The 20280-nt window shown below is 53.0% G+C and overlaps 8 protein-coding genes across 8 annotated transcripts; 4 read left to right on the forward strand and 4 right to left on the reverse strand.

Moving 5' to 3' along the window:
- Positions 1–475: 475 nt before the first annotated feature.
- Positions 476–2230, reverse strand: A1O1_02753 (uncharacterized protein; the record flags this gene model as incomplete). The annotated part of the gene is made up of 1 exon (XM_007723663.1): positions 476–2230. One exon carries the CDS (start codon positions 2228–2230, stop codon positions 476–478), a length of 1755 nt encoding a protein of 584 aa, XP_007721853.1.
- A 1237-nt stretch (positions 2231–3467) lies between these two features.
- Positions 3468–5621, forward strand: A1O1_02754 (uncharacterized protein; the record flags this gene model as incomplete). Its single annotated transcript, XM_007723664.1, has 2 exons — positions 3468–3495; positions 3589–5621. The coding sequence occupies 2 exons, from the start codon at positions 3468–3470 to the stop codon at positions 5619–5621; spliced, it is 2061 nt and encodes a 686-aa protein (XP_007721854.1).
- Positions 5622–6211: 590 nt separating this feature from the next.
- Positions 6212–7093, forward strand: A1O1_02755 (uncharacterized protein; the record flags this gene model as incomplete). Its single annotated transcript, XM_007723665.1, has 2 exons — positions 6212–6508; positions 6638–7093. 2 exons carry the CDS (start codon positions 6212–6214, stop codon positions 7091–7093), a joined length of 753 nt encoding a protein of 250 aa, XP_007721855.1.
- A 559-nt stretch (positions 7094–7652) lies between these two features.
- Positions 7653–8007, reverse strand: A1O1_02756 (small subunit ribosomal protein S19; the record flags this gene model as incomplete). Its single annotated transcript, XM_007723666.1, has 2 exons — positions 7653–7855; positions 7965–8007. The coding sequence occupies 2 exons, from the start codon at positions 8005–8007 to the stop codon at positions 7653–7655; spliced, it is 246 nt and encodes an 81-aa protein (XP_007721856.1).
- A 776-nt stretch (positions 8008–8783) lies between these two features.
- On the forward strand, positions 8784–9559 carry A1O1_02757 (Ras-like protein Rab-6A; the record flags this gene model as incomplete). The annotated part of the gene is made up of 3 exons (XM_007723667.1): positions 8784–8833; positions 8891–8916; positions 8973–9559. The coding sequence occupies 3 exons, from the start codon at positions 8784–8786 to the stop codon at positions 9557–9559; spliced, it is 663 nt and encodes a 220-aa protein (XP_007721857.1).
- A 505-nt stretch (positions 9560–10064) lies between these two features.
- Positions 10065–11099, reverse strand: A1O1_02758 (uncharacterized protein; the record flags this gene model as incomplete). The annotated part of the gene is made up of 1 exon (XM_007723668.1): positions 10065–11099. The coding sequence occupies one exon, from the start codon at positions 11097–11099 to the stop codon at positions 10065–10067; it is 1035 nt and encodes a 344-aa protein (XP_007721858.1).
- A 1489-nt stretch (positions 11100–12588) lies between these two features.
- A1O1_02759 (uncharacterized protein) lies at positions 12589–16431 on the forward strand (the record flags this gene model as incomplete). The annotated part of the gene is made up of 1 exon (XM_007723669.1): positions 12589–16431. One exon carries the CDS (start codon positions 12589–12591, stop codon positions 16429–16431), a length of 3843 nt encoding a protein of 1280 aa, XP_007721859.1.
- A 1021-nt stretch (positions 16432–17452) lies between these two features.
- A1O1_02760 (pyridoxamine 5'-phosphate oxidase) lies at positions 17453–18625 on the reverse strand (the record flags this gene model as incomplete). Its single annotated transcript, XM_007723670.1, has 2 exons — positions 17453–18165; positions 18568–18625. 2 exons carry the CDS (start codon positions 18623–18625, stop codon positions 17453–17455), a joined length of 771 nt encoding a protein of 256 aa, XP_007721860.1.
- Between the last annotated feature and the right edge of the window lie 1655 nt (positions 18626–20280).

The raw sequence follows: 20280 nt of genomic DNA on the forward strand, positions 1-20280 counted from the left end.
GGGGAAACGCATTGGTGTGTCGCAAGTCTAGCGTGAGCGATGAGCGCAGGACGAGTGCCTGTTCCGATCTAACTGAAGGTGCGCCTGCGCGAACAATTGGGAAAGAACGTCCCACGACTTACCGAACAGTAAGAAAGCCCAACAGGCAGGAGCAAGAGAGCTTCTAGGGCCGGGGCTGGCAAAAGGACCTTTCAGAACGATTGTGGGTGGTGCTTGTCGAGTTGTAGGAAGGGTAGACCAGCATTCACAACAAGGTCAAAGTGGTAGAACGATCTTGTAGAAGAGAAAGATGGGTAAATGAGACGTGAAAAATGGTGCAGCAACATCAGCGAATCAACGTTGCGGTGTTGGAAGACTCCTTGTGTTCAGTCAAGCGAATGACTTTTCTGCAGGATAGTGCGGCAGGATGCAGGCCGATGTGTTTGTTTTCGCACAAACCCTTCTGACAACCGATCTGTCGGCCGGTTCTCTACTCTCATATATGGCTTCGTGGGTGGACGGGGACGGTATCGGGACCGACTGGCATATCCTCGTCGTCGCCTTCATAGCTTGGGCGTGGCAGCTGAGGAGTGCCAGCACTGATTATGCGACCTTGTGCTTCCTCTGCCTTTGCTTGATCTTTGAGCTCCCAGCTGCCGACTCGTTCGTGACCTCTTATGATAGTCGGCTCTTCGCTTGTGACGACCACTGCCCCTACATTGCCCTTTGGAATGGTTAGATCCTGGTCGCTGGCCAGCTTCTTAGCGCCCTTGAACCCTCCCAGTTCAGACATGCGCTTGGTGTGGACTCGATGAAACCTCATACCACCAAATAACATTGCCGTACCAAGTAACAAAGCAGCAACGGCAAGAGTGACAATGGCGCCAACCACGCCGGCAACGGCTGGCGACAGACCCTTCTGATGGGAGGGAACTTGGCCTGCAGAGTCCAAGCTACCATTCGTACCAACAAAGGCGGGACAGAACACGCTGAAGCTACTGCATGTTTTGCACCAATCTTCAACATTGAAAATTTCAAACTCTTGCAGACCCGCGACAAAGTCGGTGAATGATATCAAGGTTTGACTTGGACTGAGACCAAACAAGGGGTATGCCACTGGCGAAGAATCGTCGTCGGTGCCATTCTGGTATAGAAACCTGATAAACATGTCCGAGGTCTCGGGATATGCGTCAGTATTGCCACTCTGCATGGAAATCAGCTCCAAGATAAAACTCGACCCTGAGGCAGGAACGTTATAAAATGCCGAATTGAGAGGAGACACTAGACGAGCCAAAGCTGCAAACGCAACCATGGGCTCGTAACTTCCAAAAGCCAGGGTCATTTTGTCTGAGGCGCCCTGGGTGTTGATGGTTGTGTAGAAGGCTTGCATGATCCGGGTGGCCAATGTCCTGCCGGCTATTGCTCGGATATGATCTCCAGCAGTTGATCCAGAAGCTGTTGTGTCTGCATTCAGGGCAAAGACCAGATCGTCGGCAAGGGTTCTTGCTTCAGTCAACATTGCGGGAGTCAAAAGGTCTGCAGCGGAGGTGTTATGGACGTAGGCATAGTTGAGATAGTCGTAGATGTTGTACGCGTTCAAATAGCCGACTGAAGCGTTCGGAAAGATTCCCTTCAGGAAATCCGGCTGAAGGCTCGTATAGAACTCCTGGCTGCGATTCTGGAGGCTCTGGAAGGATTCGGTTTCATAGTAATCATTTGACGAGGATGAGTATGCGGGACAATTTTTCCAACCACTGAGCCATATCGAATTCAGGTCGTTGGTTGAAAGAGTCATGATATTCGGATACTGGTAGCCCTGGAGAGGAGCCACAAGGTTGGTGCCGTTCTGGACGGTGCTTTGACCGTCAATGTATGTATAATTGGACGACGTCTGCAGGGGAGGGTACAATCCCTGCAGGAAAGCCTGAGCCGATGCGAACACATATTGGTCACTGGTCGACAACACAGTCAATTGGTCGTACTCCAGCTGATAAGGTGAAATGCCGTGGATGGTAATGCTGCCGTTCGCGTTGGGTGTCACATATGTCTGGCGAACCCTGTTGCCGGCTTCATACAACTGTTGAGCACCGAGAGGCGTCAGAGTGGGTGATGTTGACAGGACAAGAGGCGTTCTGTCTCCATGTAAAGTATAGATGAATGTACTCAGAAGCTGCTGTTTGACACCCATCTGGGCATCAATAGTGATGAACATGGCCAAAAAAGAAAGCAACAAGACAGAAGGGAAAGTCATCCCATCCACTGATAGTCCCATATTTACCCTTACAATGGTCAGCGCTTTCTCAGGTCAACCAGCGATCCAAGAGACAGATGGAAACACAAGACAGCAGCAGTAAGCTGCGGGGTGTGACGAGCATTATGAGCTCGCGATCAGGCATAAGGCTGCAGGGGTCGAGCTCCCAAGGCTCGCATGACAGCATGCCTTGGAAGCAAGCTACAAGAAGTAGCCTATAGGTACCGAATTGAGAGCAGTGTCCCATGATCGCAGGGCAGCAGTTGACAAGGGAGTGTATGCCTGGGCACGAGGACCGTGAGTGGACGAGTTCAAACAGGGACGGAGAGGAGTTTCGATAGCAATAAGCGATGATGGAGTGGGGTTATATTGCTGTATTCTCAACGTCGATTCGCCCAGTAGCTTCAATAAGCCATTAGATAGTTTATCGGTCGAGCGTTGTTGTATGTATAGTCATACTTTCTGTAGGACAGCCTGATGGCGATGTGGCTCCATATCAATCCTTGAGAAGCCTACCATATTCACCGCCTTTCCTGGTCAAGATGATGCTACCAGAGGAGCCGATCAGGAGAAGAGAGCTCGTGGAAGGATGGTAAGTAAGGCTATCGGGCCCCAACGAGGTTTGGAGGTACATTGGATGCTGGACCATGTCAGTATCACTAGTGAAGTGAACAGCAACCTAGCTATTGAGTCTGTGGTCGCGCTCGAACAGATAGGTGCGTGCAAGGCCCTTCAACCTGTCTACACAGCAAGGGCATTGTGCAGAAGAATGGCTTGCCTAGTACATGTATCAACATGACGCCATTGCTGCCTGCTGTTGTTGATAAGGATTTGCCGGATGAGGATGAAGAAAAATGTCGGTGGCTGGGAGCGTGATAGGAGGTGGGATGAAGGATTCTAGAGATAGAGAAGAGTGATGGACGAGCGCCAGTACTAGGTAGGTAATACTACTGGTAGTACAGAGTAGTAGTCGGATGCCCGCACGCAACTTGAAGACACGGCGCGTTTCCCCTCGATTCAAGCCTCACTGCAGCTTGAGTCCACAATCAAATCTCCATGCGTCTGACACCTAGTTATTACCCCAGATGCCGCAAGTGGCTGTTGTGCCCCGCATGGACTTCTGTCAGACAGCATCTATAAATCTTTTTCTGATCTCCTCGCTCGACATCCTCCACGTGACTTGGATCTCCCATGCACCTACTGCAGAGGCAGGGTCCCAACGATGCCGCTGTAAGCAATGTCGCTGGATATCTCAGCAGGACAAGGTGGAGGAGGGCGGTTGGAAGTCGTCAGACCTGGGGATTCGACAGGCTAGTACCGTTGCTTGTTGCGCAAGTATATAGGCTGATGTTTCGCAGATTCCCACACTCAGCCAGCACCTTTGTCGACTCCTATACCAGACCCCGAACCCGATGATAATCCTCGGAGCCCGAAAAGACGACGCATAACTCCATCCAATGCTGAAGAGGAGGCAGTCAGAAATGTGATCGGGCCGGCCGTGTCCCAAGGTCTGGCCGAATTGCAAAGGGAAGGGGATGAAAAGCCCCAACGCACCCAGGCTGATTCGCTGCCCTCAGGAATTGCTGGAAATCGAAGGGACCATGTTGCAACAAATGCTCTACGGTCGCAGTCTCCGGCCGAGAAATCTCGTCTGGAGCATTTGACTGCGTTGGATGGCCAGGCGTCTCAGATATTGAGCTTTCTTGCAAGGCTAACGCCCAGCGAAGCCCTAGGGTTGTCCAATACCCCCAACTCGCCGAGCACTCGAGAATATGCAGCAATGCGATCGACGTTCGACCAGACAAGGAGGATGTTCAACACAGGAAAGCCGTTTCTGTCGTCCAGTGACCTGGGGCTACGTGATCTAGGCCAAATCGAGATCCTTCGCAAGGCCAACCAAGCCATATTCATGTCCAGCGTCTTTACGGGCGAGATCGGGCTTCGCGACATGGATCGAATGTTCCTCTCGGTCTTTGTCCCCGACAACGGCAAACTGCTGAAGGCGCAGGCTTCCATCTATCTCGAGCTGAAGACCCAAGGCTTCATTACCGCCTGGCGAACGGGCGCCGCTCCGCCTGCTGTTGTGATGGCTGATCTCTTCGGGCCTGATCTGGACAAGGCTATTTTGGCAAGGAGACCTGGTACCACCGCCTTGGCTCCAAGCGAGCAGGATTTCCTCAACAGACTCTCATCTCGGCGGGATATCCTCCTAAATCACGTCAAGAACAACACTCTTGACCAGCTGCCTTTCAAATACAGATGGGAGGACTTCAGCCGTGAAGTCTCTTCATATCTCTCCAAGAACATTGAAAGCGCGGCACATGCTGGCAATGGCGTGGCGGAAGCCCACCGAAATAATCCTACAAGAGCTTTACAACGAGGTCAAATGGAAGGGCAATTTTCAATTCACACACCACCATTACCAGTCGCTTCGAATGAGGCAATTCTGCCCGTAGCGCCTCAACCCAAGCCTTCGACGGATTCACTTCTGTCGGATGACTTCGTTGCTCAGGCTGCAAGAGCTGCGGAGATTGCTATGCAAGACGCAGGTGGATTTGGCCTCCCAGAGACGTTCAACAGCATGTCTTCTCCCACTAATCCTGCTGTCCCACTCGATACGCCCACTTCCCAGCCAGGGCTCCCAGACTATCAGCCCTTCGAGCCAATAATTGAGAACGTCAATGTTAAGCCCGATAGTACAACGGCCGTGTCTGGGGCACTTGGAGAGATACCCCACGCTTCTCAAACGGCGCCAACATCGGTCCTGTACGAACGTGCAAGGCTAGCTGCTACGACAAAGGCTGCACTCGTCGCTAGGAAGGGAGTTACGCCTAGTCAGAGACGTCCATGGACCACGGAAGAGGAGAATGCTCTCATGACCGGCCTCGATCGCGTGAAAGGGCCCCATTGGAGTCAGATCTTGGCCATGTATGGCCCGGGAGGCACAGTCAGTGAAGCTCTCAAGGACCGCAACCAAGTTCAGCTGAAAGATAAAGCTCGGAATCTGAAGCTGTTCTTTTTGAAAAGTGGCATCGAGGTGCCCTACTACCTGAAATATGTGACTGGAGATCTCAAGACTCGTGCTCCAGGACAGGCGTCCAAACAAGAAGCCCGGGAGCGCGACAGGCTCCTCTCAGAAGGAGATGCAGCTTCCTTTGACGCGCTGCAGGAGGCAATGGCTTTGGGCGGAGCGGACCAGCAGATTTCGGGCGCGGCCGGATCGAGCGCATCCCAGTCTAATCTGGAATCAGACGGTGGCGAAGAGTTCGGTCAAGGCAGTCCCCAGAACGAGGGCGAAGGTTCGTTCAACACAAGTATGGACGACGTCGAAGCGATGATAGCGAGAGCAGCCGCTCAAGCATCTCAATCATTGGGTCCAGACTGGCCATGAACACAGCAACGGGTATTACAAAATCATCGAACTATTAGCGTCAGGCGTCTTTCGGAGGTTATATTTGGCTCAACAGGTAGTCTCATACTACTAAGCACTGGGCGTGAACTCAATGGCTTCATGGCTGAAAAGTATACTGGTGCGAATGATCGCTGGCCGAGCAGCGATTTGCGTTACGCAGGAATTGCAGTGCCTGCAGGAAATCGGAAATATGACAGCTCATGCCAATCCCATGAGACTTCTATGTATAATTTATTACTCAGGTGAATACCTACTGGGATGGCGGCGGAAAAAGCACCTGCTGCAGTCCATAGGTCGTGGGTCGTCGTAAGTGAGTAGTACGTCGAGTTACTTGTAGACCGTGGTGCTTCTCCACATCCCGAAGTGCAGCCGTTCTATTGCAAGCCGTGTCTGGACCCCGGTTTGCACAAATGTCCGCAGATGATGCGATGCGTGCAGACCTCAAGATCAAGCAGTAAACCGATACGCTAATCGACAGACTTCCTTGGAACTCTGCATCTCCTTACCGCGCCGCGTCTGATACACTGCTTCCTGATTCAAGTGATACCTGATTGATAGATGACACGATAATGTCGTCGCCTCCCTCGATGCCTGAACAAGGCGAACCTGCCACAAGAGACATCGAAGCCGATGCCGACGTCGACACCGAAATGGCCAACACTCAAGACGACGGCGCCGGGACAGCTGGGCCAGCGAATCGTGCACACAACGAGGCCGCATCCTCCGCGACGGTGGATCATAACTCGACACAGTCTGAAACGCAGCCGGCGACGGCCACGGCCACGGCGTCGAACCTCCTCCAGCAGAACCGCAAGGATGTCACGTTGCGCGAGTTTCTGAGCAAGATGGACGATTACGCCCCGATTGTGAGTTTTTACCTTCGCGTCCGAATGGACTTCCTTAACTGCGCTCGACCTTCTATTCAATAGATCCCGCTTTTTGGACATGACGATTAAGATGAATCATCCTGCTAATCCCACTTCTGTATGAATCAGATCCCCGACGCCGTCACAAACCACTATCTAGCTCTCTCTGGCCTCCCGCCTCCATCGCCGGCCGATCCTACAGGCGCAAGCACGAACAGCACGCCTCTGCCCCTGGCCCGGCTTCTGGCTTTGGCCACGCAGAAGTTCGTCGCCGATATCGCCGCCGACGCGTACCAGTATAGCCGGATCCGGTCGTCCAATTCTGCCGCGGCGAACAATCCTCTGGGAAACGCTGGCCTTGGTGTGGCCGGTGGTCCGGGCGGCGCTGGAGCGGTCGGCGCTGCTGGTGCTGGCATGCTGGGTAAGTCCCAGCAGGCCACACAGTTGGGAGTCCAGAGGAGTGGATATGGAGGTGGTGGGCAGGGCGGAACTGGCCAGGGAAAGACGGTCTTGACGATGGAGGATTTGGGCATGGCCGTGCAGGAATACGGCGTGAATGTCAAGAGGGGCGAGTTCTACAGATGAAACGGCCTGACATGCAATCTCCTTCATTTGTGGATTGATTGATGCATAGCGAACGGGCGTTAAAGGGTTGGGGATTCAAGATATCAGTCGAAAGCGACGCTGATATGGATGCATCGGGGACATGGATGAAGGGCATCACCAGGAAGGACATGTACTCATAACGCAGCCAGCAGACAATGCCACATGATGCGGAAGGGAAGGGTCCCGAGCTGCATACATAGGCACGGCGTTTGGAGAACAGGTCGTGTCATTCTAAATGAGACATTCTGTGGCCAGCAGCAGCACTCGATGCGCCAGCACTCGTTGCAATTCTGTTCCGCTTCAAGTCGGACGTTGGCAATTGAGTGGTCAATTCCTCCAAATTTGTGCTCGCCAGTATGGACATCGAGTAAAAGTCCCAACCTTTGCGATGGTAATGTTGCCCAAAAGATGTTGTACAAATTCTCTTTCCCAGTCATCTATTTGTTCTTGGTCTGCTTGAATGAGAATCGTTTTCTCGTTCTGGATTCAAGTCACGTCAGCTCTACCGCCTCATGTCAGATTGAACCATGGGAACCACTCACGCAACGAACTCGCCCAATTTTCTCCCTACCATCTCCTCCGTGATGTACACTTCTTGGTATATTTTCCCATTATGCACGGCGAACCGTAGTCCCACGAAACTTGGGAGGATCGATGCGGCGCGAGCTTGAGTCTTGATGACCGGAGGCGACTTGCCAGATCCCGCAGGTCTCAGGTTCGGGAATGGGACGATGTTGGGTCCTGTACGGATGTGAGCAAAATGTCCAACACTGCAAGTCACTCATTCGGAGGTGCGCCGAATGGACCGGGGGTCCTCGTGGGACAGAGTGTGGTCTGCTATTCGGCTTACCTTTCCAGACGGAACGCTTCAAGAGCGGTAGTGATGCACGCATTGTTACCGCAATATCATGGCCCGATGTCGTTATGTTGAGGGCATTCAAGCGATCATGGCCGTCGCAGTGGAAGAAGGACCGTCGATTTCTGGGAGTGTGAAAGCGGAGCCGTAGCACGCGCCAATGAATGGGCGACGAGTCCGGGAACAGGCGTTGGAACTCTACTCTGTAACACTAGGTAGGTAGGTACTTTATAGTACCTGCCAGTGGTGGACTTCTAGGTATGTACCTCTCTCTGCCAGTGTAGAACAAATGGTCACGGCATCCGGGCAGAGACTCCTTTCCGACGGACACGGTGCGGTCATTCACCGTTCAGCACTATCATCATCATCGTATCGCTTCGAATAATTAGAACGCGGCAAACTTGAAAGAACTCCACAGTCGCGCATTACTCTTGATCTGGCATTCGCATAGTACAGTGTAGTTTGGTGCCAGTCCCTAAACACCTGCAGCCACCAGGAGTAGAGTGCCAACAGTACAGGACCTACCTACTACGTACCAGGTATCTGACCACAGTAATAAAAGTACGTAGCTACGTGTCTGTTTACTCCCTAGGAACATTATAATTTCTGAAAACGGTGCCTGATCTCTTTCATCCAGTCCACCCGTTCTTTATTCACGACATTCAAGTTCTGTCATGACCATACAATAATCGGAGAGTTCACCAGAGAAGCATCACCACGGAATCTCCTTATACGTCTCTCATCAAATCTATCGGTCCCCTGCGTTCCCCTTTTGGTGGAGTGCATCTTCCCTGCAGTGTACAATAATCGACCATGGCGCAAAATGGCGTGGGATCGTACTCGAACCCATTGAAGAAGTTCAAGTACGGATGTCCTAGCAAGTCAACGAACGTGGTCGCAGGCTAACCATCAATCCACAGACTCGTCTTCCTCGGCGAGCAAAGTGGTATGGCCTCCTCGATGCTCTCGCGCAATGGTTCGTTTCTCACGCGGTGAATACAGTCGGCAAGACGTCTCTCATCACGCGGTTCATGTACGACTCGTTCGACACGACATACCAAGCCACGATTGGCATCGACTTCCTTTCCAAAACGATGTACCTCGAAGATCGGACGGTCCGCCTGCAGCTGTGGGATACCGCAGGCCAAGAACGATTTCGCTCCCTGATCCCTTCATATATCCGTGACTCGTCGGTGGCCGTGGTGGTGTATGACATCTCCTCGAGGAAGACCTTTGAACAGACCCGGAAATGGATAGACGACGTGCGAGGCGAGCGCGGCAACGATGTGATTGTCGTGTTGGTTGGCAACAAGACGGATCTGGGAGACAGCAAACGTGAGGTCACGACACAGCAGGGCGAGGAAGAGGCCAAAAGAGCCGGAGCCATCTTCATGGAAACCAGTGCCAAAGCCGGTCACAACGTCAAGGCCCTGTTCAGGAGAATCGCCCAGGCTTTGCCTGGCATGGAGGCAGAGGGCGAGTCGCAGCCCAATCCCCAGAGTAAGAAAGACCCCAACACACAACACATATCCCGTGCACGCGAATATGCCCGGGCAATCTTGGCTGACTTGGAAACGCGCAGTGATTGATGTTTCGATAAACAACCAAAAACCGGCAGAAGAAGGTTGCGCGTGCTGAGGACGGTAGGTTCTATCCGCCGCGACCACCTCCAAGAGAGTTGATGGCGTCTATTGGAGTGTTCTGCCACGCTCTCGCCCGGGGCTCCTTGAAGAGTTGGGCTTGCCAGTGAAAGAAAGGCTGGGCCAAGATGTTACATATATTGAATGCCCCCTTAATTGTCTTGTACATGATCGGCCTCGTTTAGTGGCTGCTCTGGGTGAGGATCTGGGCTTGACAACCCAACTGGCCTTGCAAGGCATTGCACTGCATTGCGGGATGAGATTTAGCATAGCATGGCGTTTTTGGGCCACTGGATGGAGAAAATACAGGTCAATGATTGTTCCACCGTCAAGACACGGAGAGTTAGACATGAAGGTCGTAAGTCTTGTAGTACTATGTACATGTGATTCGTTGTCTATCTCGTTATATCTTTGTCAACATTGAGCTTATGCCAGTCTGGTCGGAAGCGCAGCGTCATTGCTTCAACCAGTCTGCAATCTCTTTATAAAGAACCTCGAGTCCCTCCTTCCTTTGGACCTCTTCCTCACCCTGCTTGGGCATATGAGTCCAGCCGTGGGTGACATTGGGGACCATACGCCATTTGATCCCGTTTTTCTCCCAGTCGGGGCCCGTATCGGCCGTTTCGTCCAGCCCAGCGAGTTTGCGGGCCATGATCTCAGCCTGAAAGCACAAGTAATCATATTCGGCGCCGATGAAGAAGATACGTTGAGGCAGGCGATCCCTTCCGGCACAGATCGGGCTCAGCAGCGGATCTGTCCTGTCCTGACCCTCGGGCAAATAGGCCCAATTGAACAAAGGCGCCGTGTCCTGCAACATGTCCGGCTTCCCGTCCGGGCCGGGTCGAAACTCGCCCTCGTATCTCCCCGTGAAATCGACGACCGGGTAGACTGGCACCAACGACTTCACCTTCTCCTTGATACCGGGCAACTGGGCGATCGCCAGAGTGAGGTTGCCGCCCGCGGAGAACCCACCGAGCGCGACCTTGGAGTGGTCGACCGGCAGATCGGCGTCGGCGAGCACTGCCCGCGCAATCTCTGCGGCGTCATGCACCGCCGTCGGGAATGGATACGAGGGCGCTTTGCGGTAGTTGATGCTCACGACCACGAACCCGTGCTCGTCCGCGAATTTTCGGTTGATGGGATCGTCCATGGTCGGATCCATCAACACGAACCCGCCGCCGTGGATGACCATGAACAGCGGATGCTTTGCGCCCGGCTGTGCGCTGGAGGGGATGAAGACACGGTTCTCGAGCATGGGACGAACCTCATACCGTTTGGTGTAGGTGGGCAGTGTCTTGCGCAGTTTCGAGGCGTTGAAGGTTCGCATGAGGCCGACGAGGACCTTGACTTGGATCTTCATCGCCCATATTTTCAGAAACAGTCGCGCTCGTGTGAAGAGTGATAAGCGCTCCGGTGGTGCTGGACTTGGACTCAGTCCGGCAGCCTCGGAGGTTCCCACGGCTGTCTTTTGGGGGGATATCGTCGCCATGGTTAGTCAAACTATGCACTGCAAAAGATCAAGTGGATGTTTGTAGGTAAGAGCCTCAACGGAAGGGAGAGGGATGTTCAGTTTATCAATCAGAGCAGATTCTCCGCGTGATGGTGGCCAGTTGATGTCTGCGTAGGTATTCGGCAGATGAAAGGGCATGTACGTGTGATACCTCACCAACCCCAGGTTGGTTTGGTTTGGTATGGCCGGGTGGCTTGTTGTCCCGCATTATCAGAAGTGACGATAGAAGTAGAGAGATGCTTCTCCATACAGATCGTAGATCCTGGGTCCATACCATAGCATACTACCTACTCTGTAGTCGTGATTCTTACCTTGCTATAGAATCAATCTGGGGTGCTGGTTAGGCACATGATGATCTTGTCATAACAATAAGTCCTCGGCCGAGATGTCCGACAAGGCCGAGACAGCGCATTTGTTTAGATGAAATCGATGAAGATGGTGTGGTTGACAACTTGAAGACAACTTTCAAGCGCCGGTACGTGCGTAGGTAGTTCTGTGGTACAGTGCCTCTACGCACTGCAGTACATAGCTCGGTACCGGGGACTTTCCAGGCTCCGGGGGCGCCACTTCACACCCATTAATTATTAATTGTTAGGGCTTCGGGGAGGACAACGCACTTCCAGGAGACTTCTAGCTTTGAGACTACGGGCTAAGAGACCCCCCAGCATTATCCTTCAATAAGCGTGGCCCCGGTGACTTGTGAAGATCGACGCACTCCCAATAGCACTAACAGAGTAGATAATGTACGCTTCGTCGCAGCTAAACTTCCTCGGGGCTAGTTGACAGCGGTATCATGGCTGTGATGGCATTATAGTAATCTAGATAAATAAATAGGTAAATAATTGTGCATGTGAGCTCGAGAACGCGCCGGGAAGCTTGACATCTGGAAGGTCCGGGGAGCCTGGAAATCCCTCATCCTCCCGAGCTCCATCGCCAATCCACCGCCTGAAACTGCGACCCTTCCACCCACTGCCACCAACTTCGCCCTGTAAAACGGACCCTTTCCTCCTCGTCCTGGCTCATGGTTGGTGCCTGGAGCTTCCTACTTTTCCCTCTGGCTAACTGAATCTGTCCTGTATCCGCCTGACGATTCCTGCCAGTTCGTTCCATTCGTCACCACCTGGTCGCGGCTTTAAGTTGTCTCCGCCAGGCACTCAAGGCATCACTTTTTACGAGTACGTGGGTATAGTATTACTATAGGTCGCCGCAGTCACGGTGTGTATTTCAAGCGAGCCTCACCAACATCGACTTCTCACCTCTACCCTTACACTCGACACACCACGGCCATCAGCAGACACTCCACTCCGAGTGAGTGTCTCTACACTTCCTCTTTCACCATTCTACCCTTCACCCTTCTCAGCCTGCGCGTTCATTGGCGGCCCCCGGGTTGTCAATGAACCTGCCTCGTTCGCCTCCATTTCTTTTCGACCGACTCCGCTTTGACCGGAAGGGAGGTTCAGTTTTCTAAATGCCTTTCAAGCCTTTTGCCCATCTCGCTCGTGTTAGCTTTGCAAAGGGAATCGCCCACACTTATGCTCCTTCGGTCGTTGCTGCTGGTCAGTCCCTAGGACAATTTCAAAATTACCCCGTCGCCAAATTCTCAAAGACCGCGCATCTTCAAAATGCCTTCTCAAGCCCTTCGGGTTCGGGTGCCGGAGCCAAGGCAGGACACAGTTCTCAGTCTTCTGGCGGAGATGCTGGATTAGCCCAATATTACGCAGCCTGGCAGCACGCGCAACAAACCGGGGATGACTCAGAATGGAAGCAGCATCAGTTCGCGAGAAGAATAGGTTGGAAACAACAGGACAAGATCGTCTCCTCGACACCCCAGCGATCCGAGTCGCGCGCTGTCGGTATCCTTCGACCAACTGTTCGGCTACCAGTCTCGCGTGTGGATAGTGGGCGCGCCACTCCGCAGATTGAAGACGTGGTAGAGGATTCGGTGGAAGTTGAAGAATCATGGGTCAAGCAGGACGAGAAGGAGGCTCAAGCCCGCGATGCACCGTTACAGCTGGCGGAGACCACCGGGCGTGACGAGGAGGCGGGCGGTCCTGTTCGCAGCTCAAGCCCGGCGACTTCGACAGTCCGCGAGACAAGCACCGACCTCGAATCCTCTTCCTACACCCAAGAACACTCGACTGCCCCAACTGACATCGCTTCTTCTGTTTCCGACGAACCCACGCTCTCAGATCAGATCGTTCTGTTAGGCCAGCAACAACGATATGCCGAGATTCCTGCCCTCTTTGAAACGATCATCAAGGAGGGACACGTGCCGAGCGTCGACGCATATAACCATATCTTGATCTCGGCCATCAATCTGAGTACGGGCTACCAGCCATGGCCCAGAGCTCTCGAGGTCTATGGTGACATGACCAAACGTGCGGTCGAACTCAATGCCGCCTCTTACTCCATCCTTCTGCGGTTCCTGGCTGCGAGAAGTCTAGAGGCGTACCAAGTCCAGAAACATCTTGGTCAACGAGCAGCACGATATGGAAGTGATGGTGCTTTGGTGTTCCCCTCAGCCACCAGACAGCAACAGCTTTATGCTGCCGACACCTCGCTGGCCTTCGCCACCAAACTTTACAACATTGCCCGTGCTACCGTGCAAGACTTCCAGCTTTCCACCTCGGTCTACAATGCACTTGTCAAGGCCTGTGCCCAAGCCGGCTTGGTTGATCATATGAACAACCTGCTGGCTGACATGGATACCCAAGGAATTCAGCTTGAACATCGACTCTACACTGTTGTCATCGATGCTCAGGCTTCAAAGCAAGACATCCATGCCGCCCAAGCCTTGTACGAAGAGTACCGCGACTTGGCCATCAAGAGAGCCGCCAATGATCCATTGGATATGCAGGTGTATGCCTCATTGATCAAGGCATATTATGCATGTGGGCTTGCCGAGAGTGGTCTTCATTTCTATGAAAAGATTCTGCAATCTTTCCAGGGTTCGGCGAATGAGCAGGCTCTTGCTGAGGCCTTGACGAGCGCCTTCATTCTGAATGGTCTTGTGAGATACCACCTCGATCAGGGTTCTTACGCCACCGCGGCTTCAAGTATCAATGGATACACGTTGTCGCCTTTGGTTCGTGATCAAGCTTTGTCCCTGATCTCGACGGCTGCTGCAGATGCCGACAGTGTGACTGAAGCTATAGAATGCTTCGATGCCATCACGCTGTCGAATCTGAAAGCGGAACCCGCCATGGCCGTCGCCGCGATGTACATTCGTGCCGGAGATGTCGCTCAAGCAAAGTCAACCTGGAACAAGGCGCGCTCGCTTCCGATCGTCCCAACCACGGATTTCACGACGATGTATGCTTTGGCCCTCATCAACGCTGGTTCGGTTGAAGAAGGCATCTCGGAAGCACGGTCCATGTTTCAACACATTCGAGCCGGAGCCAATAGCGAGGTCACTCGCCAGCTCGCCGTTGCAGAGATTGACGAAGCCATAGTCCTATTTGGTGAAGCTTTCTCTCAACAGCAGGCTGTGGTCTCTGCGCCTACAAGCATTTCTTTGTTGAGAGCGATGATTGAGAATGGTGGGCTGGTCTCGCCGGTTGCTCAGCACGCTATTGCAAGCCTCGGACCCGAGTGCGTGCATCAGCTCAACGCACAGGACATTGCACTGGCTCTTCATGTTCAGGCACAGATGTTGCTGTCTCATGAGAGTCTCGACATTGCCCACATGGCACGATTCTCTCATCTCCTTGAGACAGTCCTCAACCGTGGCATCCCGATGGACCCCTCCACCGTGCACGTTGTGAGCGAATGTCTGCCCAAGGTTGCCGTGGCTCGTCCAGACCTTCTGCAACGTTGGCAACAATTGCTCAACCCGGCTCCAATCGCTCCTGTGACTGTGCAACTCCCGGCACCATTGTCGCCTCATTCAGTGGTGTTGGAAAACGTGTCTGTTGCTGACGCATATGACCCATACGCCCACACCACAGACTACCGTGCATCCAAGGCAATCTCAGAACTGGTCGAGAGCACCAGCGGACGGATTGAAAATCATCTCAACGACGGTCTGACTCGGTTGAGAAATATCCGCCGTGCGGGCAGGAATCTGCATTATACCGCCTACGCCAAACTCATCACTGCTGCGAGCAAAGCCAAACAACCTAGGCTGATCCACGACATCTTGGCTATGGCACAAGCTGATGTACCTATTTCTTTGCAAATTCCATCCGTGCGTGCCGGCTGGATCTCCATTCTGGATTCGATTGTTGCGGCATGTTTGACTGTTGGTGATCGTGAGCTAGCTGCGAAGTATCATCAAGAGCTCTTGGATATGGGCGCCGCTCCTTCGGCCAATACCTTCGGCATCTACATCACGACTCTTGAGGGGACTTTCGACGAGGCTACCGAAGCCGTCAAGATTTTCCAACGTGCATTGTCCGAGGGAGTCACTCCGAGTGTCTTCCTCTACAATGCGGTGATCGGCAAGCTCGGCAAGGCTCGACGCATCGACGACTGTCTTCGATACTTCGGCGATATGGAAGGTCGCGGGATTCGTCCGTCTTCCGTCACATATGGCACGCTGGTCAACGCCCTCTGCCGCACAAGTGAAGAGCGTTTCGCCGTGGACATGTTTGACGAAATGGAGGCCGCGCCCAACTATCGACCTCGGCCTGCCCCGTACAACTCCATCATTCAATACTTCCTCAACACCAAGCGTGATCGGAGCAAAGTTCTACGATACTACGAGCGGATGAAGTCCAAGAACATCAAGCCCACTTCTCACACCTACAAACTTCTGATCGAGTCATTCGCAACTCTTGAGCCGGTCAACTTTGCCGCAGCTGAAGGCATTCTTTCGGAAATGAAGAAGGCCGGTGTCCAACCCGAGGCAGTTCACTACGGTTCATTGATCCATGCCAAGGGCTGTGTGATGCACGACTTGCCTGCGGCCAAGGCGATTTTCGACTCTGTGCTGCACGTAGAGCATATTCGACCAACCGACACGCTGTACCAGAACCTTTTGGAAGCGATGGTAGCCAACCACGAAGTCATCAACACTCCTGAGGTGCTTTCCGATATGGCTCGTCGTGGAGTTTCCATGACCCCGTACATTGCCAACACCCTGATTCATGGTTGGGCTGGAGAAGGCGACGTTTCCAAGGCTAAGGAGATCTACAACCAACTCGGTGCGGCCAAACGCGAACCCAGCACCTACGAGGCAATGACGCGGGCTTTCCTGTCTGCAGAAGACCGTGCCGGCGCAAATGCGGTCGTTCAGGAAATGCTCACAAAGGGATATCCGGCCGCAGTTACCGAAAAGGTTCTTGCGCTGGTGGGAGGAACGACTGTCTGAATGGTTTCTTTTGATCATGCGCGTTTCGAGAGTGGCGACCCGCTTCGCTTGCCTCGATCCTATTTTCTTTTGTTTGATTGCACAGAACATGATACCCAGAAATACGGACCTCAGCCACAGCCATGGCCACGCTCACACACGAGAAGTGAGCTGTATGCTGTGGGTCATGGTTCTTTACGACATATGGCGTTATGGATTTTTGACGCATGGAGCCTTCGGAGCATGGAGCCGAACAGTTAATTCTCTTCGTCTCGTTAGCCAAGCGAAGCGAAGCGCGACAGCGTCATGTATGGGCGAGGCGTGTGGGTGCCTTTGGCGCAACAACGGTAGATTTTTCATCTCGGTTCGCAGCGACCGACCATCTTGCGACACGCTGGGTGGCAGCGAACTGCTTGAGCTGTGACTGGAGTTTATGGGTCTTGGTTAGATCCAGGAGTCCTTTGAAAAGGGGCCAAACAGGGATGGGGATTCCCCTGGTGGACGGATGTACAACAAAACACAAACGCGGACGAAAACGCGAAAGAATACTCTCTACTCAATTTTTGATGGACAGACTTGATCGGAGACCAGAGGCATATGTCCTGTCTCTAGGTCCGACAAAATCTGCATCCATGTCCTCCCGGCAAGAGCTGGTTGAGACTGAGGAAGATACTGAAGATAGCTGACAGTCTAACCGACGTCTTCTGAACCAATGCTGCAAAGGCAGCATGGACTAATGAATAGTATACTTCCTCAACCATTTTTCTTCTTCATCCCCTATTCTCCTGTTCTCCCTCGTAGTTGAATCTCGCAAAGAGATCTCATAACCCACACCCGGCTTCTCCCTTGGATATGACCCGGAACATGCAACAATCATTACCCAAGCTGGTTCAATATAACAGCTTGTATGACCTTGTAGCATTACTAGACATTGATCTTAATAAGTGATGATCTTCTCCACGAGGTGGGATCTCGTCTTGATATCTTTCTCGTTTAGACACCCTGAGATGTGGTTCCCTTTTCCAGGCTCCGCGGATCTTATCTAGGGATCAAGTCTTTCAATCTTCCACCCCTTCTCGCCTTCCCCTTCTGCTCGGGTATAGCGGAATCGGTCATGTAATCGACTTTCCCTCCCCTGCCAGAACTCCATGGTATCCGGGATGACGCGGATGCCGCCCCAGAACGGAGGCACGGGGATGTGGTCTTGGCCTTCGAAGCGCGCCTCAACTTCTTTGACGCGAGCTTCGAGTTCGGCACGTCCATCGTCGTCGTCATCGGGAGAAGAAGAAGAAGAAGATTCGGCCTTGAGCACACTCGTCTGCTGACTGGCCCACGCGCCGATCCGACTCCCCCTCGCGCGCGTGTCGAAGTAGACCTGGCTTTCCTCCGGGGTGAGCCGCTCGACGCGCCCTTCGACCCGCACCTGTCTCTCGACGGGCTTCCACCAGAAACACAGGCTGGCGTACGGGTTGCTGGCCAGGTCGGCGGCTTTGCGGCTCGTGCCGAGGTTCGAGTAGATGACGAAGCCGCTCTTGTCGAGTTCTTTCAGGTAGACCGTCCGCGAGGAAATGCGGCCCGACGGCAGCTCGGCCGTCGACAGCGTCACCGTCTCGGGGATGTGCGATTGGAGTTCGGGCGCGCTGAACCACTGGTGGAATTGGATCAGTGGGTCCGCTGATAGGTCGCTGCGGTGGAGGCGGAACTTGGTGAATTGTGCGGCGCGGTGGGCGTCGTCGGGAGAATGGCCTGGCGCGACTATGGGAAAAGAATGTGAGAAAGGGAAGAGAGAGAGAGAGAGTTAGAGAGAGACGCAGAGAGAGGGAGGGAGGGAGGGAGGGAGGGAGGGAGGGAGGAGATGCGTCATGTATCCTTGAGGGATGTTGGAGATGAGATTGGGATAGGTCCTGCAGGGTGAAGGTGGCAGAGAGAATCCAAGGGGATCTGAAGAAGGGAAAAGAATGGGATGTTTGATGTTTGACGCTTGAATCAGATGGAATGAATCTGATGTGTTCATGCGAGGCATTGGGGCTGATGGTAGGTTCATGCTGGGTCAGAGAGACAGCAGGGTTGTTGAAAGGGTTGGAGAACTATCGTCTCATCCCATGCAATCTCTTCAGTCCATAGACAGGTCTTTCTTCTGGATGCTTGCGGACTTACAGATGAGCTTGTCCTTTACAGGAGCATTGGAATTGCTTGTAGCTTGATGGAGAGCCATTGAGGTGGATGCGTATCGACGACAAGAAGTAAATCTGTAGACTCGAGCTAACATATGAGAGCCCAAAAACGTAGTGAGGGTTAGGGAAGAGGACTATATATCCTCGTCGAAATGAGTGACTCCGATCACAAGTGTGTCTCTGTTTGATTGTACGAAGAGAAATTAACTGTCTGGTGTGTTCTCTCGCTCTCTCTTGTATCTCCTGATCATGGATCATGACGAGGCTCCATGTCTGCTCAGGGTGAAATGACCGTCATTTGAACGCACGTGCCAAGAAGGGAATTCATGTCACGTGACAAGAAAGTAGTCACGTGATATTAAACTGCCCGTCACGTGCAAGGCCCCCTGCCCCACGAGACATCACCACATCTTCCCCCCCTCAATCGACGATATCAAGCAATCAAGCAATCAATCTCACCTCCCTCCACCAGGCCTCCCGCTCCCGTCACTGCGCTAAGGGTTAAGGCCGTTCTGACACCTTTCTGGACTCAATCAATGCTCTAACAGCAAGAGACACGCAACACCAAGACACCTTTAAAAAGCTGGGGTAGCCCTAAACCATCAATCACACTCTTGATTGCTCCTTTCAGCCCCTGGACCTCTCTCTGTCTCTCCCAAACCGCCAGCTCCCGTTTCATACAATTTATATTGCAGCCTGATTGACCAGCAACACCAGACATTTGGGACAAACAAACACGACCGACCGCCCCAGCAATCCATCCCTGACCAGCTGAACACGTCACCTGGGCCAAAATAGTCAGGCACACACGCTTTATCTGTCCAATCCCAATCCAATCCGTGCAACGTCTCTGTCTGGCCTGCAACACTCATTTCGTTTGCCTTTGTCCGCCTAAGGCACCCTATAACTCAAGTCGATTTCCCTTTTCTTTCAACCAGAGTTCCTGTCCCAATGCCACCGCCGAAAGTCGACAAGATCAATACCAACACAGGTCCAGCGCCAGCGCCGACCAAGAACACAATGGTAGTATCCAGTCTTCCCGCCCAACTCCGTCTCGTCTCGTTTGGTTCGGGGGCCAGATTTCTTTCCTGAGGCTGACCTTGACACGTGATCCATCAGACGCCCACGTCAGCAAAGCTGTCCGACGAGGAGGTCAATGCATACAGAGACGTGTTCGCTCTATTCGTGAGTCTGAGTCTAAGTCTGGGTCTTGAGTCTTTGTGTGCCCTAGACAAGAACCGTCTAACCTGATGAGTGGAACAGGATAAAGATTCAAGCGGTAAGTCCTGACTCCTGGGGATGCTGAATAGACATGTCCCGGACAGTTGCTTGCCCAGAGCCCTCAGCCTTGTCATTGTCATTGTCATTGTCAACCCAGGAGCCCTATCTTTGCTCCCTCGTCCAGACCTCGACATATACTTGCATCAAACCCAATGCGAGCGAGGCCCAACCTCCAGTTCAAACGTCACGACAATCTGACCTTCTGAACAAACCACAGGCACGATCACGGACGAGGAACTCGGCGAGATCATGCGCTCGCTCGGCCAGAACCCATCAGACTCGGAGTTGCAAGACATGGTATGATAGACACATTTTCCAATCCAATCCAATCCGAATCTCTCGGGACTGTAGTCCTGGTCCCCCTTCCTCCATTCCATTCCAACCCAACCATCCGCACCAGAAAACAGACCACTAA

Source organism: Capronia coronata (genome assembly GCF_000585585.1).
Source record: "Capronia coronata CBS 617.96 chromosome Unknown acBCG-supercont1.2, whole genome shotgun sequence".
Classification (NCBI taxonomy): domain Eukaryota; kingdom Fungi; phylum Ascomycota; class Eurotiomycetes; order Chaetothyriales; family Herpotrichiellaceae; genus Capronia; species Capronia coronata.